General features: G+C 51.2%; 1 protein-coding gene across 3 annotated transcripts in view; it reads left to right on the top strand.

Moving 5' to 3' along the window:
• The window catches only part of Cmbl (carboxymethylenebutenolidase homolog), a 16,661-nt gene extending 2,167 nt beyond the window's left edge, over positions 1–14,494 (top strand). For all 3 annotated transcript variants that reach the window (XM_023707035.1, XM_023707040.1, XM_004625197.2), the window contains exons 2-6: positions 7,213–7,450; positions 10,101–10,208; positions 11,693–11,835; positions 13,231–13,322; positions 13,906–14,494. In XM_023707035.1, coding sequence (XP_023562803.1) covers positions 7,236–7,450; positions 10,101–10,208; positions 11,693–11,835; positions 13,231–13,322; positions 13,906–14,085 — 738 coding nt within the window. In that variant the 5' untranslated portion in view covers positions 7,213–7,235 and the 3' untranslated portion in view covers positions 14,086–14,494. The remainder of the gene's footprint in view (positions 1–7,212; positions 7,451–10,100; positions 10,209–11,692; positions 11,836–13,230; positions 13,323–13,905) is intronic.
• The last annotated feature ends 2,480 nt before the right edge of the window (positions 14,495–16,974 follow it).

Below are 16,974 nucleotides of genomic sequence, written 5' to 3'. Positions count from 1 at the left end.
GATAGAACTCAGGACCTTGTGCTTGCCTGGCAGGCACTTATGCCACTGAGCTATCTCTCTAGCCCTAAGACAGTTACTTTTAATAAACAAAATAAAAAAAAAAAAAAGGAATTGCATCAGGCCTGTGTGCTGCAGCAGGACAGCAGCTGAGACTGGTGGCCTCCTTCATCTGCCATGGGGCTGGCCTTCACTGGGCAGCTCTCCAGGCGCTCTACTGTCACACAGCCCTGCCCGGCAGGTGCACTCTCTCTCCAGCTTGCATCCCGCTGGCTGCGAGGACGAGACCCATGGTCAGGGCTGTACCTGTGTTCCCCGCCGTGGCCCCAGCACCTCCAACAGCACCTCCAAGTTGTCTCTCAGTCTATGTTTTTCTGCATGACTGGGTGGATATATGAATTTGTTTCTCAAGTTTTGGATCAGTTCCACTGATTTATTTAGCTGCACTTCCAGAAATATACATAGTTTAATTTTTTTTTCTATACTGCAGATTAAGTCTAATATCTTTGCTGTGAACTTCATCTCAGTTCTTTTTCTTAACACTGTCTTTTTGAGTTGCTAAATTGTTCAGGCTGGCCTCAAACTTGAGATCCTCTTGCTTCAGCTTCCCAGAGTCCTGGGATTAAGAAGAGTTCACCTCCATACCTGGCTACCACAGAACTTTTTTTTTTTTTTCGGAACCAAGGATTGAACTCAGGCCCTTGTGCTTGCCAGGCAAGTGCTTAGTCTACTGAGCCATCTCCCCAAACCCTATCACAGTACTTTGATAGGTTTCTTTGCCTCAGAAGGCCATTGTCTCCTTTTTAATTTTCTTTCAATTATCTCCACTATTCTTGTCTCTTAACTCTTTTAAATCTGAAAACTCTTGCTGGAATTTTGGTTGCAATCGCATTAAACTTAAGAGGTTAATTTGAAGAAAATTGTCATCTTTAAAAATACTGATTCTTTTAATGACTAACATTAGCCTGATTCTTGTCTTCACTTACTGAGTTCTCTTTTTGTCCTTAGTATTAGAAATTAAGCTTCTTTTAACAGTCTTATGCATCCATTGTTAGCAATGTATCCCTATCTAACACATATTGACATTCAGGTTTGTATTACATAAAGGTTGTATTTGTTTTGCTTTTTTTTTTTGTACGAAGGATTGAACCAGGGACCTTGTGCTTGCCAGGCAGGTACTTCTGACACTGAGCTATCTCTCCAGCCCTTGTTTTGCTTCTTGAGACGTGGTCTTGCTAGTAGCCTAGCCTGGCCTTGAACTCTCGAGACCCTCTTGCCTCAGCCTCCCAAGTGCTAGATCACAGGTGCGTGCTACCACACCTGGCTTAAAAGTTGTATTTTACGCTTATTGCTAGTGGATAAGAATGCTCCTGACTTTTGTACAGCGTTTGTGCAGTGGCTTTACTAATCTTTAGTTGTTCTTTATGTGTACATAACCTTGAAGTTTCTACAGAGCTATTCATAAGCCAAAGGGTAGGGACTCTTTTTTTTTTTTTTTTTCAAATCCTTTTTAAAATTTTAGTTAATGTATTTGCTTTTTACTTTTAGACTTTTATTAGGAGTCTTTTCCAAGGCCTATTACTTAGCTGGACACTGAGTCCCTTGGAGATAGACACTGGTAAAGCTCTCGTCGTCCTCCTGCTGGCTGGAGGAGGTTGGTGCTTGCCACTGCGCCTGGTGTTCTCCTCCACCCTGCGCGGGGTGTCTCAGTGCACACAGTGGCCCGTTAAAGCACCTGCCCCTGCTGGGGTGCGGCTCCCAGGGTAGAGTTCACTTGGTGTGTGCGGCCTCCGGGGTAGCGCTCCTGCTCTGCAAATACTGAGACAAGACTGAGCATGTTCAGAGCGGTGTGACTGTAGAGTGGTGTCTCTTAAGTGCCCAAGAGCACCGATGCCGCAGGATCGGGACCCCAGCCTTATGATTTCATTTAATCTTTTTTTTTTTTTTTTTTGCTCCGAATGCCTTCAGGGCAGGTTTGGCTGGCTAGAGTGTTGTGGGGATCGAAGTACAGCAACCTGAGGCTGACAGCTTTGTGGAAGCAGCCAGCCACTTAAAGAACTGAGCTAGGGCTGGGCCCCCATGATTTCATTTAATTGTAATGCCTCCTGAAGGCTCTCTCTCCAAACTGAACTGGGACTTTAAGTCTGAAATGGAACTTATGACCTGGACACACAACTTTTCTGTTTTTCAGTACTGGGATAGAACCCAAGGATGCCTCACCAGGAGCAACACCCCAGCCCTTTTTATTTTTATTTTGAGATAAGGTCTCACTAAGTCACCCAGATTGGGCTGAGACCTGTGATCTTTCTGCCTCTTCCTCCTTGCGTGTCATGCGTCCCATGGCTCACTCAATGTGTGGCTTTTAGGCCATGAGGGCGCTCAGCCCACCACCACCTTTGCATCTTACCGGAAGGCTTTCTCTTCATCTGTTGCTATGGTGACACACTCACTTCATTTCCTCAGGCTGTGAGTTAAGCATGGATGTTTCAGGACATCCTCTCATTCCTGATGTCATTGAGACATAAGCACTCAGTACATTCAGAGTCCAAGTGTCCAAGTTTCATTTTGGATTTTTGTACCAAAATTCCCAAGTGAGGGAGTCATACAGCTTTCTTGTTCTCACCTCCGACTTTTCCAGTTTTCTTATCCAAGACATGGACTATGTTATTTGTTGCAAGTTGACATCTATGCCCAATATTTTATTTATTTTTTATTGTTTGTGTTGGTGAGTATCTCGCCCGCTAGGTTCCTATCTCCAACTTTCTGGTATGGGAAAGGTTGAAATGTAGAAGCACGGACAGGCCTGTATGCAAACACTCCCATGCTGGTGGGCTGGCTTCTGGCGTGACTGGCAGCTTGCTGCGCTGCTTAAGAATCTGTACACGTGCTGTGCGGCACACACGAGCATTTCAGGAGCCAAGGGAGGCTAAGCTAGCTGTGTGACGGGGCTCCATCCATACGTGCTGGCAAGACTGGGACCAGGCCTGGAGCACACATCTCTGGGGCAGGCGCATCTCTGTGGGAGCCCTGCTAGCGCCTCACAGCCACACCTATAAAACTAGCATTGGTGTGCAGCTTCCGCTGTCACCCAGATTCACAGCCTTGTCGTCTTCCAAATGTCCCTATCTCAGCTCTTAGTTCTGAAGTAGGACCTCATTAATGTTCACCCAATATAGTGGGGTTCATTTCTCTTTAGTTTCCTTTTGTTTAGATTTGTCTCACTACCTTTTTGCCTTTTCCATTCAATTTTGAAGTTAGGCACATGGCTCTGTTGAGAAGCATTTCCTCTACTATCCCACCAATTTGGGAAGATTGTGTGTTTTCAAACTTACTGCCATGAGGCCAGCCAAAAAGTTCAGTGGATTAAGGCACCTGCAAGCAGGCTCAGGGGCCGGTGGTTCAGTCACCTGGCCTGCTGTGCTGGCCTCGTCCCTGGGGCACGCTGAGATGGAAATTGAGACTGGGTGTGGTGGCACACACCTGCAATCCCAGCTCTTGGGAGGCTGTAAACAAGTGGATCACTACAAGTCCGATCTATTGGTGAGACTGGACATCCTGTAGACCCTTCCCTAAAATACAAACAAAACAAAACAAACAGACAAAAAAACCAAAACTTACTGACATACAATTTGTACTAATTTCTAGTGGTATTCAGAGAGTTTGTGTTTTGGTTTGTGTCTGTTTTGCAGGAGGGGGATGGAACCCAGGGCCCCTGAATGCCAGCCATATGCTCTGCACTGCACTGAGGAAAAACGTGTTTCTTTTGAGACAGGGTCTTCCTAGGTAGCTCAGGCTAGCCTTGAGCTCGCCACGTAGCCAAGCTGGCTCTGAACTCTCAATAATCTGATCAGATCCTGATGCCTGTGGGGAAGGAGAACAGTGAGGAGCGGACAAAAGACAAACACCAGTATTCAAGGTGGAAGGCAACCTGCAGAAGCCTGCCTCGTGGGGGCAGGACGCCAATCTCTGCCTCAGACCCACTTTCATTAGCAACCGAGTGGCATCAGGGAGGGGCAGTGCGTGCTTCATGGAGCAGTGACGGCAGTAGACCCAGAAAACACGGCAGGAAGCACGCTCTTCCCTTTACCTGGGTCCCCGCATTCCTTGGGTTGCCCTCAGCAGATGCTGTCCTGCCTTAGGAGCGCTGTGGGCACGAGCTGTCTCCACGCAGCCAGGAAGCATACGGTGGCCTTTGGCCTACTTCTCTGTTCCTAATACAAGGGCACAGCAGCTTCAAGGCCACGGGACCCAGGTCACGTAGCCTAGTCCCCAGCAGTGACCCTCCTGCCTCAGCCTCAGAGTGCTGGAGTTACAGGCGTGTGCCACCATCACCTGCTGGAGGCAACATCCAGAGAGTTCATTTCATTCCAGAGGGTGGTCTAAAGTGTGTGTGTGTATGTTTATCTTTGTTTCCAGTTCTCCTGGAGACATACCTATTTTACATTTCTTCGGGGAATCGGATTTTAATCATATGGGATTTTTCTCTGCTATTATTTTCACTTCCTTACCTTTTCCTTTTTGGGTTTGCTAAGGCCTAAGAATTTGTGTCCTCCCCAAAATGCCTATGTGGGAATCCCAACCTGCAAAGTGATGGTGTGAGGAGGCGAGAGGTCAGGATGGCGGAGCTGTTATACTGGGACCAGTGTCCTCACGAAGAGACGCTGGGTGTCAACCTGCCCTTCCTCAGGTGATGGAGGAAGGCAGCACCCGGAGCCAGAGCAGCTCGGCGGACCAGAGTCATGCTTCTCTCAGTTTATGTCATTTTGTTACAGTAGCAGATGGGACTAAGACAGGGCGATCCTGCTTTTGTTCCCCTAACTTCTTGTTTTTTGGTACCGGGAGTCAAACTCACAACCTTGCGCTTGCCAGGCAAGTGCTTATGATGCTCAGCTATCTCTCCGGCCCTCCTTTAATTTCTTGATGCTTGGTTTATTTCCGTTTTTTCCTCTTGCCTACAACATGCAACTTAGGCTGGGAAGCCTTCTCTACCTTCTACTGCACTGACTGCGTCAACTTTGCTAGCGTTCTTTCATTGCAACTCAGTTCTAAAGCTTTTGAGTTTTTATTATAATTTCGTTACCTTTATATAACATTCTTACATAAAATCTCTCTTGGGCGTTGGGGTGTAGCTCAGGCCCCAGTGTGTTTGAAGCCCTGGGCTCAATACTTATCACCACAAAGAAATCAGAAACAGAACTGTCATTGAAACTTGCACAGGGGTTCATGCCTTTGTTCTTTTTTGGGTTGCTGGGACACAATATGAACACCCTCGTCTTAGAGGAGGAAGGGCTGCCTTGGCTTGCAGAGTGGAGAGGTTTCGGTCCACATTTGGCTGGGTCTGAGGAAGGGTGGCCAGGCAGGGGGCATCACAGAGGAGAAAGAGTCCCTACAGTCCCTGCAGGGCAGTGGGGAGCAGAGGGGTTGGGGACGGGACAGAGACCTTGCAGCCGTGTCTGCGGTGGCTCAGCTCCTCTTCCTTAATAGCAAGCCTGTTATGGGCCTCTGTGACCCAAGCACCTTTCAAAAGCCCCGCTCGGAGCACAGGAGGCTTTGGGGGGGGGGCATCCACATGTAAGCCACCACACTTAGCATGCAGGGAGTCAGGTGACTGTCCACGTCGGCTTGGAAACCCACACTTGCTACTGACCATAATGAATGGGACCCACTTCCGTTTTGGCCTCAGGGTTTCCAGTTTGTGATGTAGTGAATCCTAATTTTACTTTTTATAATTTCCCCCTTGCTTTTGGTATGAGCACATGCTCGTGTGCACAGTATGTTCACACGGGGAACTGACACAGGCTCGTCATGTCTCGACAGCTTTGCTTTCCTTGCTGTCGCCTCTGCCCATCGCTCTGTTCTGCGCCCCCTTCCTTCTTTGCTAATGACAAATCCTTTGACTCACTGCTGCTCTGTATTGTTATTTTAATCTCTATCTTATTAGTTTCTGCTTTCACTTACTCTTTTTTTTTCTTCCTTCTTTTAGTTTTGGATTTGTGTTTCTAGGGCCTTGCGTCTTTAGGTTATCTGTTTGAGATCTATTTTTTATGTATTTGGTATAAGGCCTCACTATGCAGCTCAGACTCGTAGAGATCCTCTTGTTTTCAGCCACTCCAGTGCTGGGATTACAGGCATGCACCACCATGCCTGGTCTTGGTGACCTGCCCAGCGCACCTGGGGGCGGGGCCAGCATGGCATGTGGTGCCGGGGATTGAACCCTGGTCCCTGCACTTGCCTAAGCAGGCACTTAGCCGGCTGAGCTCTCTCGCCAGCCCTTGGGATCTATTCTTTTTATGTGCACATTTACAGTTATGCCTTTCCATCTTAGAACTCTAGTTTTACGAAAAATCCTATTTGAGAGTCTGTCTTAATGAGTGAGTTTGATCTGCTTACATTTATCTGAGTTTATTTCAGTATTTCTGCTTTGATTGATGGAGCTTTTCCAGGTGTGCCCTCGACTAAAGGCCATCCTCACTGTCACTTTTTCTGCCTGGCTGCGTCTACGGTGATCACCTCTGAGGGTGGTTTTCCCAGCGACCTCCTGGAGGGACCAACCTTTCCAGCCTTGAGTGTGGAAGTCTGGCCACAAAGTGGATCTGGTGTGCTGGCACTTCCTCGGCCTGGGGTTGGTTGCTCTGGTCATTTCTCAGCCTTGGTGTCCCAACGTGACGTCAGAGGACAGTGTAAACTTGGCATAGCTTTTGCTTCTGTTCCGCTCTGAACTTGGCATGAGATGGGTTTCTTTTACGTACCTCTCAGCCTGGGTTCTGCTGTTCTTCCTGTCTTGTTCCCAGTCCTATTCCTATGTGAGCCTTGGGGAGCTCACAGCTGCCAGAGGTGTTCCGGTCTCTCCCTGACCCCTCCACCACGGCCTCACTGGTCTCTTGTCATCTCCTTATCTGGCTTTCAGCTTCCTCCTGCCCTGACCCTGTGCTGGGCTGGGTGTGGTTGCATCCCTTTTTTCAAAAGCACTACCACTGCTACTTTCCCTGCTCTTAATTGGCTACATTTAATCTGCTTTAGCAGCGACTGAGATGGGAACAGGTCCTCATGAGCTTTCATTTCTGATGCTTCCAGAACCATAATTATCAAGTTTACACGTAGTAAGTGCCGTAGATGGTGTTAAAATGAACTTTTTCCTGTGAATTGGATGAGCTTCCCAGCTCTGTGATCTGCACAGCTGTACCACTCAGGAGGGCGTGTGTTCCTCTTGCCTAGCCTGACTCACTGAGGAAGCCGTGATGGCCAATGAAGCGAAGCCTTGCCCGTGCGACATTGGCCACAGGCTGGAGTACGGGGGCATGGGCCACGAAGTGCAGGTGGAGCACATCAAGGCGTACGTCACCAGGCCTCCGGCGGATGCAGGCAAAGCTGTCATTGTTGTTCAGGACATATTTGGCTGGGAACTGCCCAACACCAGGTACATGGCTGACCTGATCGCACGAAATGGCTACACGTACGTATGAAACGCTTTCCTTCCTTAAATTCATGCACATTTCTGGGGTCCGACCTGGCTGTGCTCTCATTCACATTGGCCCCTCCTTATTTCCTGGCATGAAGGCAATACAATTGTCATGTGAAGTGACATCCCTACTTGCTGCCCAATCCCTGGACTGCAGGTTCCCCAGGGGTTCCTGGCCTCACATGGTGGGGAACACCAGTTCATCTCCTTACGTGGGCCTCCACAACCATATGTGGGCACCGTGGGTGCTGAGATGGGCCCATTCCAGGCTCCCAGGCGGGCTTAGGCAGGCGGGCATTATGGGGCATTCTAGTCCCAACCGGCACGGCCTGCCTCAGTGAGACAGGTCTGGACACGGCACAGGGAGAGCTTGCTCAGCACCGAGAGGCACCTTTTCCCGAAGTGGCTGTGGCTTCTCACTGACCCCCAGGGTTAAAGCTTTTGTAAGGCTCAGAGATATGTAGAACCTTCCTCCTCTGCAGGGCTGCTGAGATAGCTCAGTAGACTAAGCACATGCTTAGGCAAGCTCAGGGACTGGAGTTCAATCCCCGGCACCACGTGCAGCATTGGCCCTGGCCCCCCAGGAATGCCGCAGGATGCCGTGTGTCCAACCCAAGAGCGAGGCTCGGCCGGGGACACACAGGCGTGAGCACACCCTACAGTGACTGTTTATACAAAAGAATTATTACAGTAGGAATCTTCTCCCAGCCCTCCCCTTGCTTCTCACACACTCATTCCCTCAATCGTGCAACTTCCTGCTGTGGTGCTAGTGTCCCCTTAGCGTCATCAGGGTGATCAAAAATACAGTAAATGCTGCTGCTGAGCACCACCCAACAGAAAGGCAGGCTTGTAAAACAGTGTGCTGTGTCCCTGGCCACCTCATGTGCTGAATCTATCACTGGAGAACTACGGACCATCTTGAAGCTGTTCAGGACACTGAGGCAACCACAGTCACGCAACTAAGGACCCTCAGGACTTGGAGAACTGCCTCAGAAAGTGGCAAGAACAATGTGGAAGTGTGTCTAGAGTTAGGGAAGGATGCTGAGGGGGATTCACAGCGATGTGTCTTCTGCTCTAATGCATATTTTATTTTTAGGTACTTAGTACAGGGTCCACAGGGTCTCATGACACAGATTGGACTCATGATCCTTCTGTTTTCAGCCTCCCAAGAGCTGGGATTACAAGCATGTGCCACCACGCCCAGTTTCAGTGGTGCTCGCAGCATGCCCCAGGGGTGTGGCTGGCACTGCATGCTGGGAATAGAATCCTGGCTCCTGCACTCTGCAGGCACTTTAGTCCACTGAGCTATGTGGCTGGATGCATATTCTAATGCATATTTTATTATTATTATTATTATTAGTAGTAGTAGTAGTAGTATTTTAATTTTTTGCTTTTGGTGCCGAGGACCGAACTCAAGGCTTCCTGCTTGCTAGGCAAACATTCTAAACTGAGCCAAATCCCCAGACCTTTTTTTTTTTAGAGAAGGGTCTACAGGGTGTTCAGGGTCTCACAAGTAGATTGGACTTGTAGTGATCCCCCTGTTTATAGCCTCCTAAGAGCTGGGATTACAGGTGTGTGTCACCACGCCCAGTCTCAATTGCCATCTCAGCCTGCTCCGGGGGTGGGGCTGGCATGGCAGGCCTGGAGATTGAACATCTGGTCCCTGCACCTACTTGCAGGTGCTTTAATCTGCTGAGCTATTTGGCTGGCCCTGAATGTTTTTCATTTTTCTTTTTTCTTTTTATATCAGGCTGCCTTAAGGGTGGGTCTGGTAGGGCTTTTGGAGGTGGGAATTGAACTGCAGTCCTTTGTGCCTGACTGCATTTGCCTAAGTGGCACTTTAAACTACTGAGTTTTCGGGCAAGCCCCAATGCATATTTTAGAACTTAAGCCTTTATGGTATTTTTCAAACACACCACGTAGATCAACAGTAGAACCTTGGCTGGCTGTGCAAGGCCTCAGGTTTGAGCCCCAGAGATGGAAAAAAAAAAAAAAAAAAAAAAAAAAAGGCTAAAAGTGACCAAGTCTTGGTAAAGTCACCCTGCAGCCAATTTGCCTTTTCTGACCCAACTCCAGTGGCCTGCCACCCCTACATGAGGAGCCAGCTTCCTCCAGTCACAGCCAGTGGCAGCCCTACACTGCAGGAACCAGGCCTGGCCAAGTCGGGGGGCACTGGGCCTCCTGGGTGACCTGGGGAAGGACGACACGCGCGCAGGCATTCGGCTGTCCTGTGGCCTCTCCTACATCCTGCTGTGGACCTTGCCCTCTGGCGTCTGCTTGCAGCCTGGGTGGGGGCTGGGAAATCGCTTGGTCATGGTGACTGGCCTTGCCGCCCACGTGTGCCCTGGGCCTGAGGCTGAGGACGAGGTGTGGGGACCCTCGGGGCCCTTGCATCCACACCTGGCCCACACTTCCACACTGGCTCATCTCAAGCCCTCAGCCTCTACACCACTGCCCTGTCACGTCCTGGGCCTGTCATGTGCAGGCTGCCAGAGGCTGGGCACCTGCTCTGCGACACCTGTCCCTGGCCACATTCCCGCTCAGTCAGAGGTGCTCCAGGATGCAGTGACCACCCTTTCAGTTCCTTACCAAACGCACACAAAGGCCCAGCTGGAAATCAAAATCTGAACCCCTTGCTTTCCAGAACCATCCTCCCAGACTTCTTCGTGGGACAGGACCCATGGAGCCCCTCCGGGGACATGAGCATCTTTCCTGAGTGGGTGAAGACCAGAAATGCCCAGAAGGTGGATAAGTAAGTCACCGCAGCCCAGGGCGCAGAGTGGGACACTGCAGTGACCCTCAGCCTCTGCCATCACCCCGCCCCAGAGGGCACCTCACATGGCACCTCACATGTTGGGGTGCTGCAACAAGGCCACATGAATGATGCGAGAGTGGGGCAGGTGTCTGTCAATGACAGCGACCCATCCTGGTACTAAGTGGCCCGGAGAGCTCCTGGTGTATAGAATGGAAGCAGTGGCTTCTGGCTTCAGGACTGTCTTGATTCACGGCTTGAGCTGATCCAGGCTCCTTCTCCCTGCACTGCTTGGCTCTGCCTCCTGCATGCTGGCTTCCTTCTCAGGCATCCTTCAGTCACTCCATGTGGCAAGGTGGCTGCAGTTGCTCCTGCCTTCCATTACCTCTTTCCCCACAAAGCAGCACCTCTCGTTTGTATTCCCTTGGTTCTGATGGGCTCAGAGGCCCTCCTGGAACCAATCCTTGTGCTCAGGAGACTGGTCTGCCTTGATTGGCCAGGGTTGAGCCACACACTGTACTCCAGCAACCAAAGATGGAGCCCTCCAGACGATGTGGCTGGGGAGGGGTGTCCAGAAAATGAGGAGCAGAACTGAAACCCAAACTATTGCTCATGACATTATATTTTAAAGATTTAATTACTACCTTTCTCTTTTTGCCATACTGGGGGCTGAACTACTTGGTGCTGGGACAAAATACCGGACACCCACACGCTAAAGGAGGAAAGGTTCACCTCAGCTCACCGTTTGTCGAGGTTCCAGTCCAGAGCCAGCCAGCTGCGTAGCAGAGAAGCAGCCCATGGCAGGCAGGCAGGCAGGCAGGCAGGCAGGCAGGCAGGCAGGCAGGCAGGCAAGGGCAGCAGCAGGCGGCAGCAGGTCTCCGTTCCTTTCATTCCAGCCAGGCTATGGGTGGGGCCCTCCACACCCAGGGCAGGGCTTCAGCCTTCAGCGAATACATGCAGCCACACTCGGAACTATACTAAGTCCAATCAGTGGTCTAGTCCAGCACCACACACCCAGGATCCAGCTGCCTTCCCAAAGCCTACCTATGGGCACACGTGGCTTTGGGGGACCCCTGGATACAAGCCACAGCAGCTATGTCCCACTGAGTTGACAGGCTGTCCAGGCTATGTTGGAACTTGTGAGCTTCCTGCTTCAGCCTCCCAGAGAGCTGGAATTCAGGTGTGTGCACCACACTTGGCTTAACCACTGCTTTTGTAACACAGCGGCAGGATGTATTTACTGAAATGTATGCAGTCAGTATGAGTAAAGGAAAAGTTGCCCTAGCACTGATTTCTACTTTTTAAATTTTGGTGTTTTGAGATAGAGTCTCATTAAATAGCCCAAGCAGGCCTCAAACTCACAGCAACCTCCCGCCTCAGCCTCTTGGGTGCTGGGATTATGGGCTAACTATTCTGGGATATCCCTGCCCTTTTAGGGGTGTGTCAAGGGACCCTGGACCTAGTCCCTCTTTCTTCTCTTCTAGGGAAGTGGCTGCTGTCCTGCGCTACCTGAAACAGCAGTGTGGTGTGCAGAGGATTGGCATCGTGGGCTTCTGCTGGGGCGGCATCGTAGTGCATCACGTGATGACCAAGTTCCCTGAGATCAGGGCCGGGGTGTCCGTCTATGGTGAGTCCCGGTGCTCTTGCAGTGATGGTGGGGCGGCTTCACCCCAGGGCTGCCTCCTTGGGCATCGGAGCACAGAGGTGGGGTTGTGGTGTCGCAGGGTCTGGAGGGTGTCGCTGGGAGCCTGAGGGCCGGGCCGCCAGCCGCCCGCCCGAGGTGTTCTCCAGCTTGGGCTGCGACGCAGAGGCGATGTCTCCTCCCCAGGCGCTCCTTCATATGCAGCTGCCGCCAGGAGCACACAGCGGCGGAAGCACTTTCCCCAGCCAGGACAGCCCACCGTGTGCACACTGCCCACATGCCACCTGACACGTGGGACATTTACAGTGAGGCTGTAGGTGCAGCAGTGACACGAGCACGCTCGCTCTGCCTGCAGAGAAGGCAGAGTAAGGATACTACACGGGGCACGCTGAGGACATCAGGGAGCTTTTGGACTGACAGACATGAAGTGGTTTTTTTGGTCTTTTTTAGACAGAGTCTCACTATGCAGTTCAGCTTGGATTTGAGCTCACTTTGCATCCCAGGCTGGTCTCAAACTCACAATAATCCTCCTGCCTCAGCCCCAGAGTGCTGAGATTATATGTGTGTGGCATTATGCCCAGTTTATAAAGCTTTTTTTTTTGTTCTACTGGGGATCGAACTTAGGACTTTGTGCTTGCCAGGTAAGCTTTCACGCTGCGGAGCCATATCTCCAGCCATACAAAGCTTTTAGGTTAGTACGTTAGAAAGCTATGCTTATTTTTCTTACAGTTTACTTACATAGTTTACTATTGATTTCAAACTCTGTTTTCAGGCAACATATACAAAAATTAATGCTGAACGTAACTTTACAATTGGCACTAAGTGCCCTTGAGAAGTACGCTTGTCTTTTTACCATCAACATTTAAACATTTTTTCTTTTCTTATTAGTGAATGTGTGCTATCATGATTATGTAGCTTAATGATTTCTCTCTTTGGTACTTTCACCTACTTTTAGTATTTAAAAAAATCCTATTGGCTGGGGCGATAACTCAGTAGAACACGCGCTTGCCTGGCAAGTGCAAGGTTCAATCCCCGGTATCACAAACATAACAAATTTTAAAATCCTATTAAATATTTACCTACACAAAGCAAATAAACTCAGGCTGCTGACCCACAACGCCTTCGTGGGAGCGCAGGCGCCCTCGAGTGCGCGTCGCAACGGCGCCACCTGCCGGCCTCCCCTCCCAGATTTTACCGGAAAACTTGCGGCCTCCCTCATCTCTGAGACAGGCACGACGAAGCGGGCAGCTGCGGGCTGTCCCGGTCACCGGGCCCACGCCAGTGGCCGCCGGCCGGGCGCGGGGCTCAGCGGCGGCGGCGGGGACAGGCGCAGGCTGTTTCCTGTGGCATGCCTGCAATGCCCTTGAACTCATTTTTCAGGCATCGTCAAGGATTCCGAGGACGTTTACGACTTGAAGAACCCCACGCTGTTCATTTTTGCTGAGAATGACTTGGTGATTCCCCTTGAGCAAGTAAGCACACTTCCCCTGCTCGCTGTGCACAAGGGGGCCGGACACTTGAGAAAATGCCTCACAGGATTTACGTCTACTCTAATTGTTTTCCGGTGTTGGCATTTTAAGTACGAACCAGGGTGCGCGCCTGTAATCCCAGCACGCTGTAATCCCAGCACTCGGGTGGCCAGCCTGGACTGCAGAGCAAAACCCTGTCACAACCAGACAAAAACAAAAAACGAAAAACAAAACACCCAAGAATTTGGTATAGCTATGAAATGCGTCTTTAAAACGCTGATAATCAATCTCGTAGCTCCACCACGAACACCCCTACGAGATTCGCGGACCGCTCAACTCACTGATGGGTTCTGATGACACGTACCACTTGAATCCATAATGCCTGTCAGTCCCAACAGTCCGTATGAGTGAGTGCGCTTCAGAACTGCCAGCCAGGGAACTTGAGTTTGTCTCTGCTAAGCGCACATGCCACTGCACACTAAGTGCTCAAACACACTGTTCTGTATGTAAGGCAATGTATGTCCAACTCTTTATCAAAATGACTGCACATAAAAATCCTATTGTCCCCAATGCTTGTGCACATCAGGTCTCTTTGCTGACCCAGAAGTTGAAAGAACACTGCAAAGCTGAGTACCAAGTTAAAACCTTCACCGGGCAGACTCACGGGTTTGTGCACCGCAAGAGGGAAGACTGCCAGTCGGCCGACAAGCCCTACATCGACGAGGCCCGGCGGAACCTCCTGGAGTGGCTGCAGAAGTACGTGTAGCGGCAGCCCGGGCTGGCTGCCTCAACATCCCTTCCTTCTAAAGTCTGCCTTGAAGTACTTACATCATTTTTTAAATTTTTACTTCAAAAAACAAATGTAGGGAAGCTGAAATTCATTTAATCTGAAACACAAATTTGGAAGAAAGTTTCAATGCATGGAAATAATCCTCATTACGTGTATCCAGTGAAAATTAAGGGAACAGTTGAGTACCTGGGGAATTTGGGAGTCATACGAAGTTACTGGGGGGCCTGCAGCTGCTCCATGGTGGTCTTAAACGGCCTCGCTGCAATGCTGGCAAGAGCACTGTAACTGGGGGCAGACTAGGAACTCAACTAGCTGTTGTCCCTGTTCTTAAGAGCTGAAGTTCTCACATCAGTACAATGTAGAAATAAAGTTCCTATATTAACTGATAAACTTCTTGTGTAGTTTTTTCTCTTCATTAAGCTAAAAGAAAACGATGGCCTGGCTATCGCCTGCTGGGGCTGTCCTTCCAGGCAGTTTGGATGCCAGGGTTTCAGGTTGTTGGGGCCACCAGGCCGGAGGCGCCGGAAGTGCTGTGTGCATCAGGGTGAGTGACACGTCGTCACTCTGTGGTGCTGGGGATTGAACCCAGGGGCTCTCTACCACCGAGTTATAGCCCTGGTCATCTGTGTTTTGAGAGAGGCTCGAGGAGCTGTTTGGGCTGGGCTTGAACTTCCAATCCTCCTGTCTTCTGCTGCTGAGCAGCTGGGGCTTCAGGCGGGCAGCACTGCCCCACCTGATGGGGCTCCAGGTTGGCCATGCGTGTCTCCACAGCGCTCTTCCCAGGGTGCTCTTGTTTGCTGAGTCAGGGTCTTGCCGTGTCACCCTGGCTGACCTTGAACTTCTGGGCTCAAGTGATTCTCCTCAGCCTCCTGAGTAGCTGGGACCACAAGTATACACCACTGTACCCCGTTCACAGGTGACTTGTCGGTGGACAGCCTAATGCAGTCTTTGCGAAGTCCCCACCTGTAGGTGCCGGTGCCTGAAGGCGTCCTGAGGCCATCTGATTGCTCTGACCCAGATGTCCGGACCTCTGGGATCCCTGAGCAGTTATTCATGGGTCAGAGGGTAGTGGGGAACAATGAGGAATGAGGGGCCTTGGGGCTGAAATCTATTGGGGTAGATTGTCACCCCAAGCTGGCTTCCTGCAGGAGCTGTGCCTAATGGGTTCAGGGCAAGCAGATGCCAGTGCATGGCCACACTGCCTGACAGGGTCACTGTCACAGTGTCTAGTTGTCCCAAAGCCTCATGATGTGGCTTGAGGAGCAGCCAGTGGCTCGAGGGGTGGGGTCAGAGGTTAAGCTACCATCTGAGGTGTGGAGTGGGCCATCCTGGACATGGCGGTGCCCAGCGTGTCCTCCAGACCCTGAAGTGTGGGGCAGCAACCTCTGCGACGGAGGCTGCCGCAGACACAGAGATGTTTGGGGGAAGACATGGGTACTGACACTTTTTCCTGAGCAAATAAGGCTCCAAGGTCTTGCTACGTAATTCAAGCTATTTTAAACTATGAAACCTCCAGTACGTAACTGTGAGCTAAAGCCTTTTGGTGTCAGGTATCTGTCCCAGCAATGAGAGAAGAGTAACTAAGACAGTCGCTGTGGTGTCTGCAGACTGCAGGATGCAGGGTCACTGTGTCATGAAGACTGCAGTAGCTGTTCCCAGAGGTGGCAGAGGGGCCCAAATCAGGTTCGAGCACCCCAGGAGATGGGAAACGGAGCACTGTATCTGCCAGTGCAGCTGTCCAGCTTGGGGCCACAGCCAGTTTCAGAGTTTACCGCACCTTTTTTCAACGAGAAAACTGTTGGCACACCGGTAGAATAAAAGCTGGGCCACGGCCACGGCCACGACACACACAGTCCTGGTCCTCACCGGGCTACTGGCGTGCCTTCAGAACACGCGGCTCATGCCAGGCCTCCCAGGGTTCCTGCAGATGTGCTGGCAATTGCCAGCTGCCAGGGCCCCCGGGACACAGATGAGGCATGGGGGGCCGTGTGAGGCACCTGGCACACTCAGGCAGGTGGGACCTGATGCTGAGCTGTGTCCTGAGGCTGGCCGGTGTGCTCAAAGCTCCCCCAATGATCGAGGAATAGCACTGTCTTGATGTGAACAGGGCACAGGGGATGAGGGGCACTCGTGGGAGCTGGCCGCAGCCTCGCCGCCAGGGCAGGGAGGGCATGGGATGAGGGGCTGGCAAATCCATCTTCCGGTGGCACAACACTGACCTTCCCACCGAGGCCTGCCAGCAGCACTCAGAATGCCCTAGGAGCCCAATGCAGAGGGCAGCACAGGTCACCTGGGCCCCAGTAACAACTAACAGGCACCCTGCCAGGACGCAGACACCCAGCTGGGACCAGTGGAGGACCCCCAGCACAGGGCACCTCCAGGCTTTCCTTCCTGCCTCGGCTGGAGTCTCCCGTCAGAAAGCCTGCCCCTGTGCCTCAGCTAACACTCGGCTGGACGGCGCTGCACAGTGCCGCTGGGGCTGGGCAAGACCAGAAAGCACGAAGCAGAGTGCAGTATAGGCTGGCACAGCGCTGAGATGGCTGGTGCCGGGGCCACAAACTACAAAGGCAGACTCTGCCTGAGGCCCATGCTTGCCCTGCCTCATGGGCTGGCTTGGAATGTGGAAATCCTGTGACCTCCTAGCCACTGCTGAGATCTTGGTGGCCTGACCAGGCAGGATGAACTCTGCTGAGGACAACGTAAGAAGGGATAAAGTCTTGTTTCTTTTGTGATGTTTAGCTTTTGTCTTTTTAGACAGGGTTCCACTATACAGTTCAGGCTGGCCTCGAACTCTTACTTGAGCCTCCCAAGTGCTGGGATTGCAGCTATGTGCCACACTTGGCCCTGTGATGCTAAACTGGCTCA

This window comes from Octodon degus, unplaced genomic scaffold (genome assembly GCF_000260255.1).
Source record: "Octodon degus isolate 3935 unplaced genomic scaffold, OctDeg1.0 scaffold00008, whole genome shotgun sequence".
NCBI lineage: Eukaryota > Metazoa > Chordata > Mammalia > Rodentia > Octodontidae > Octodon > Octodon degus.
This window is presented reverse-complemented; position numbering and strand designations above follow the sequence as displayed.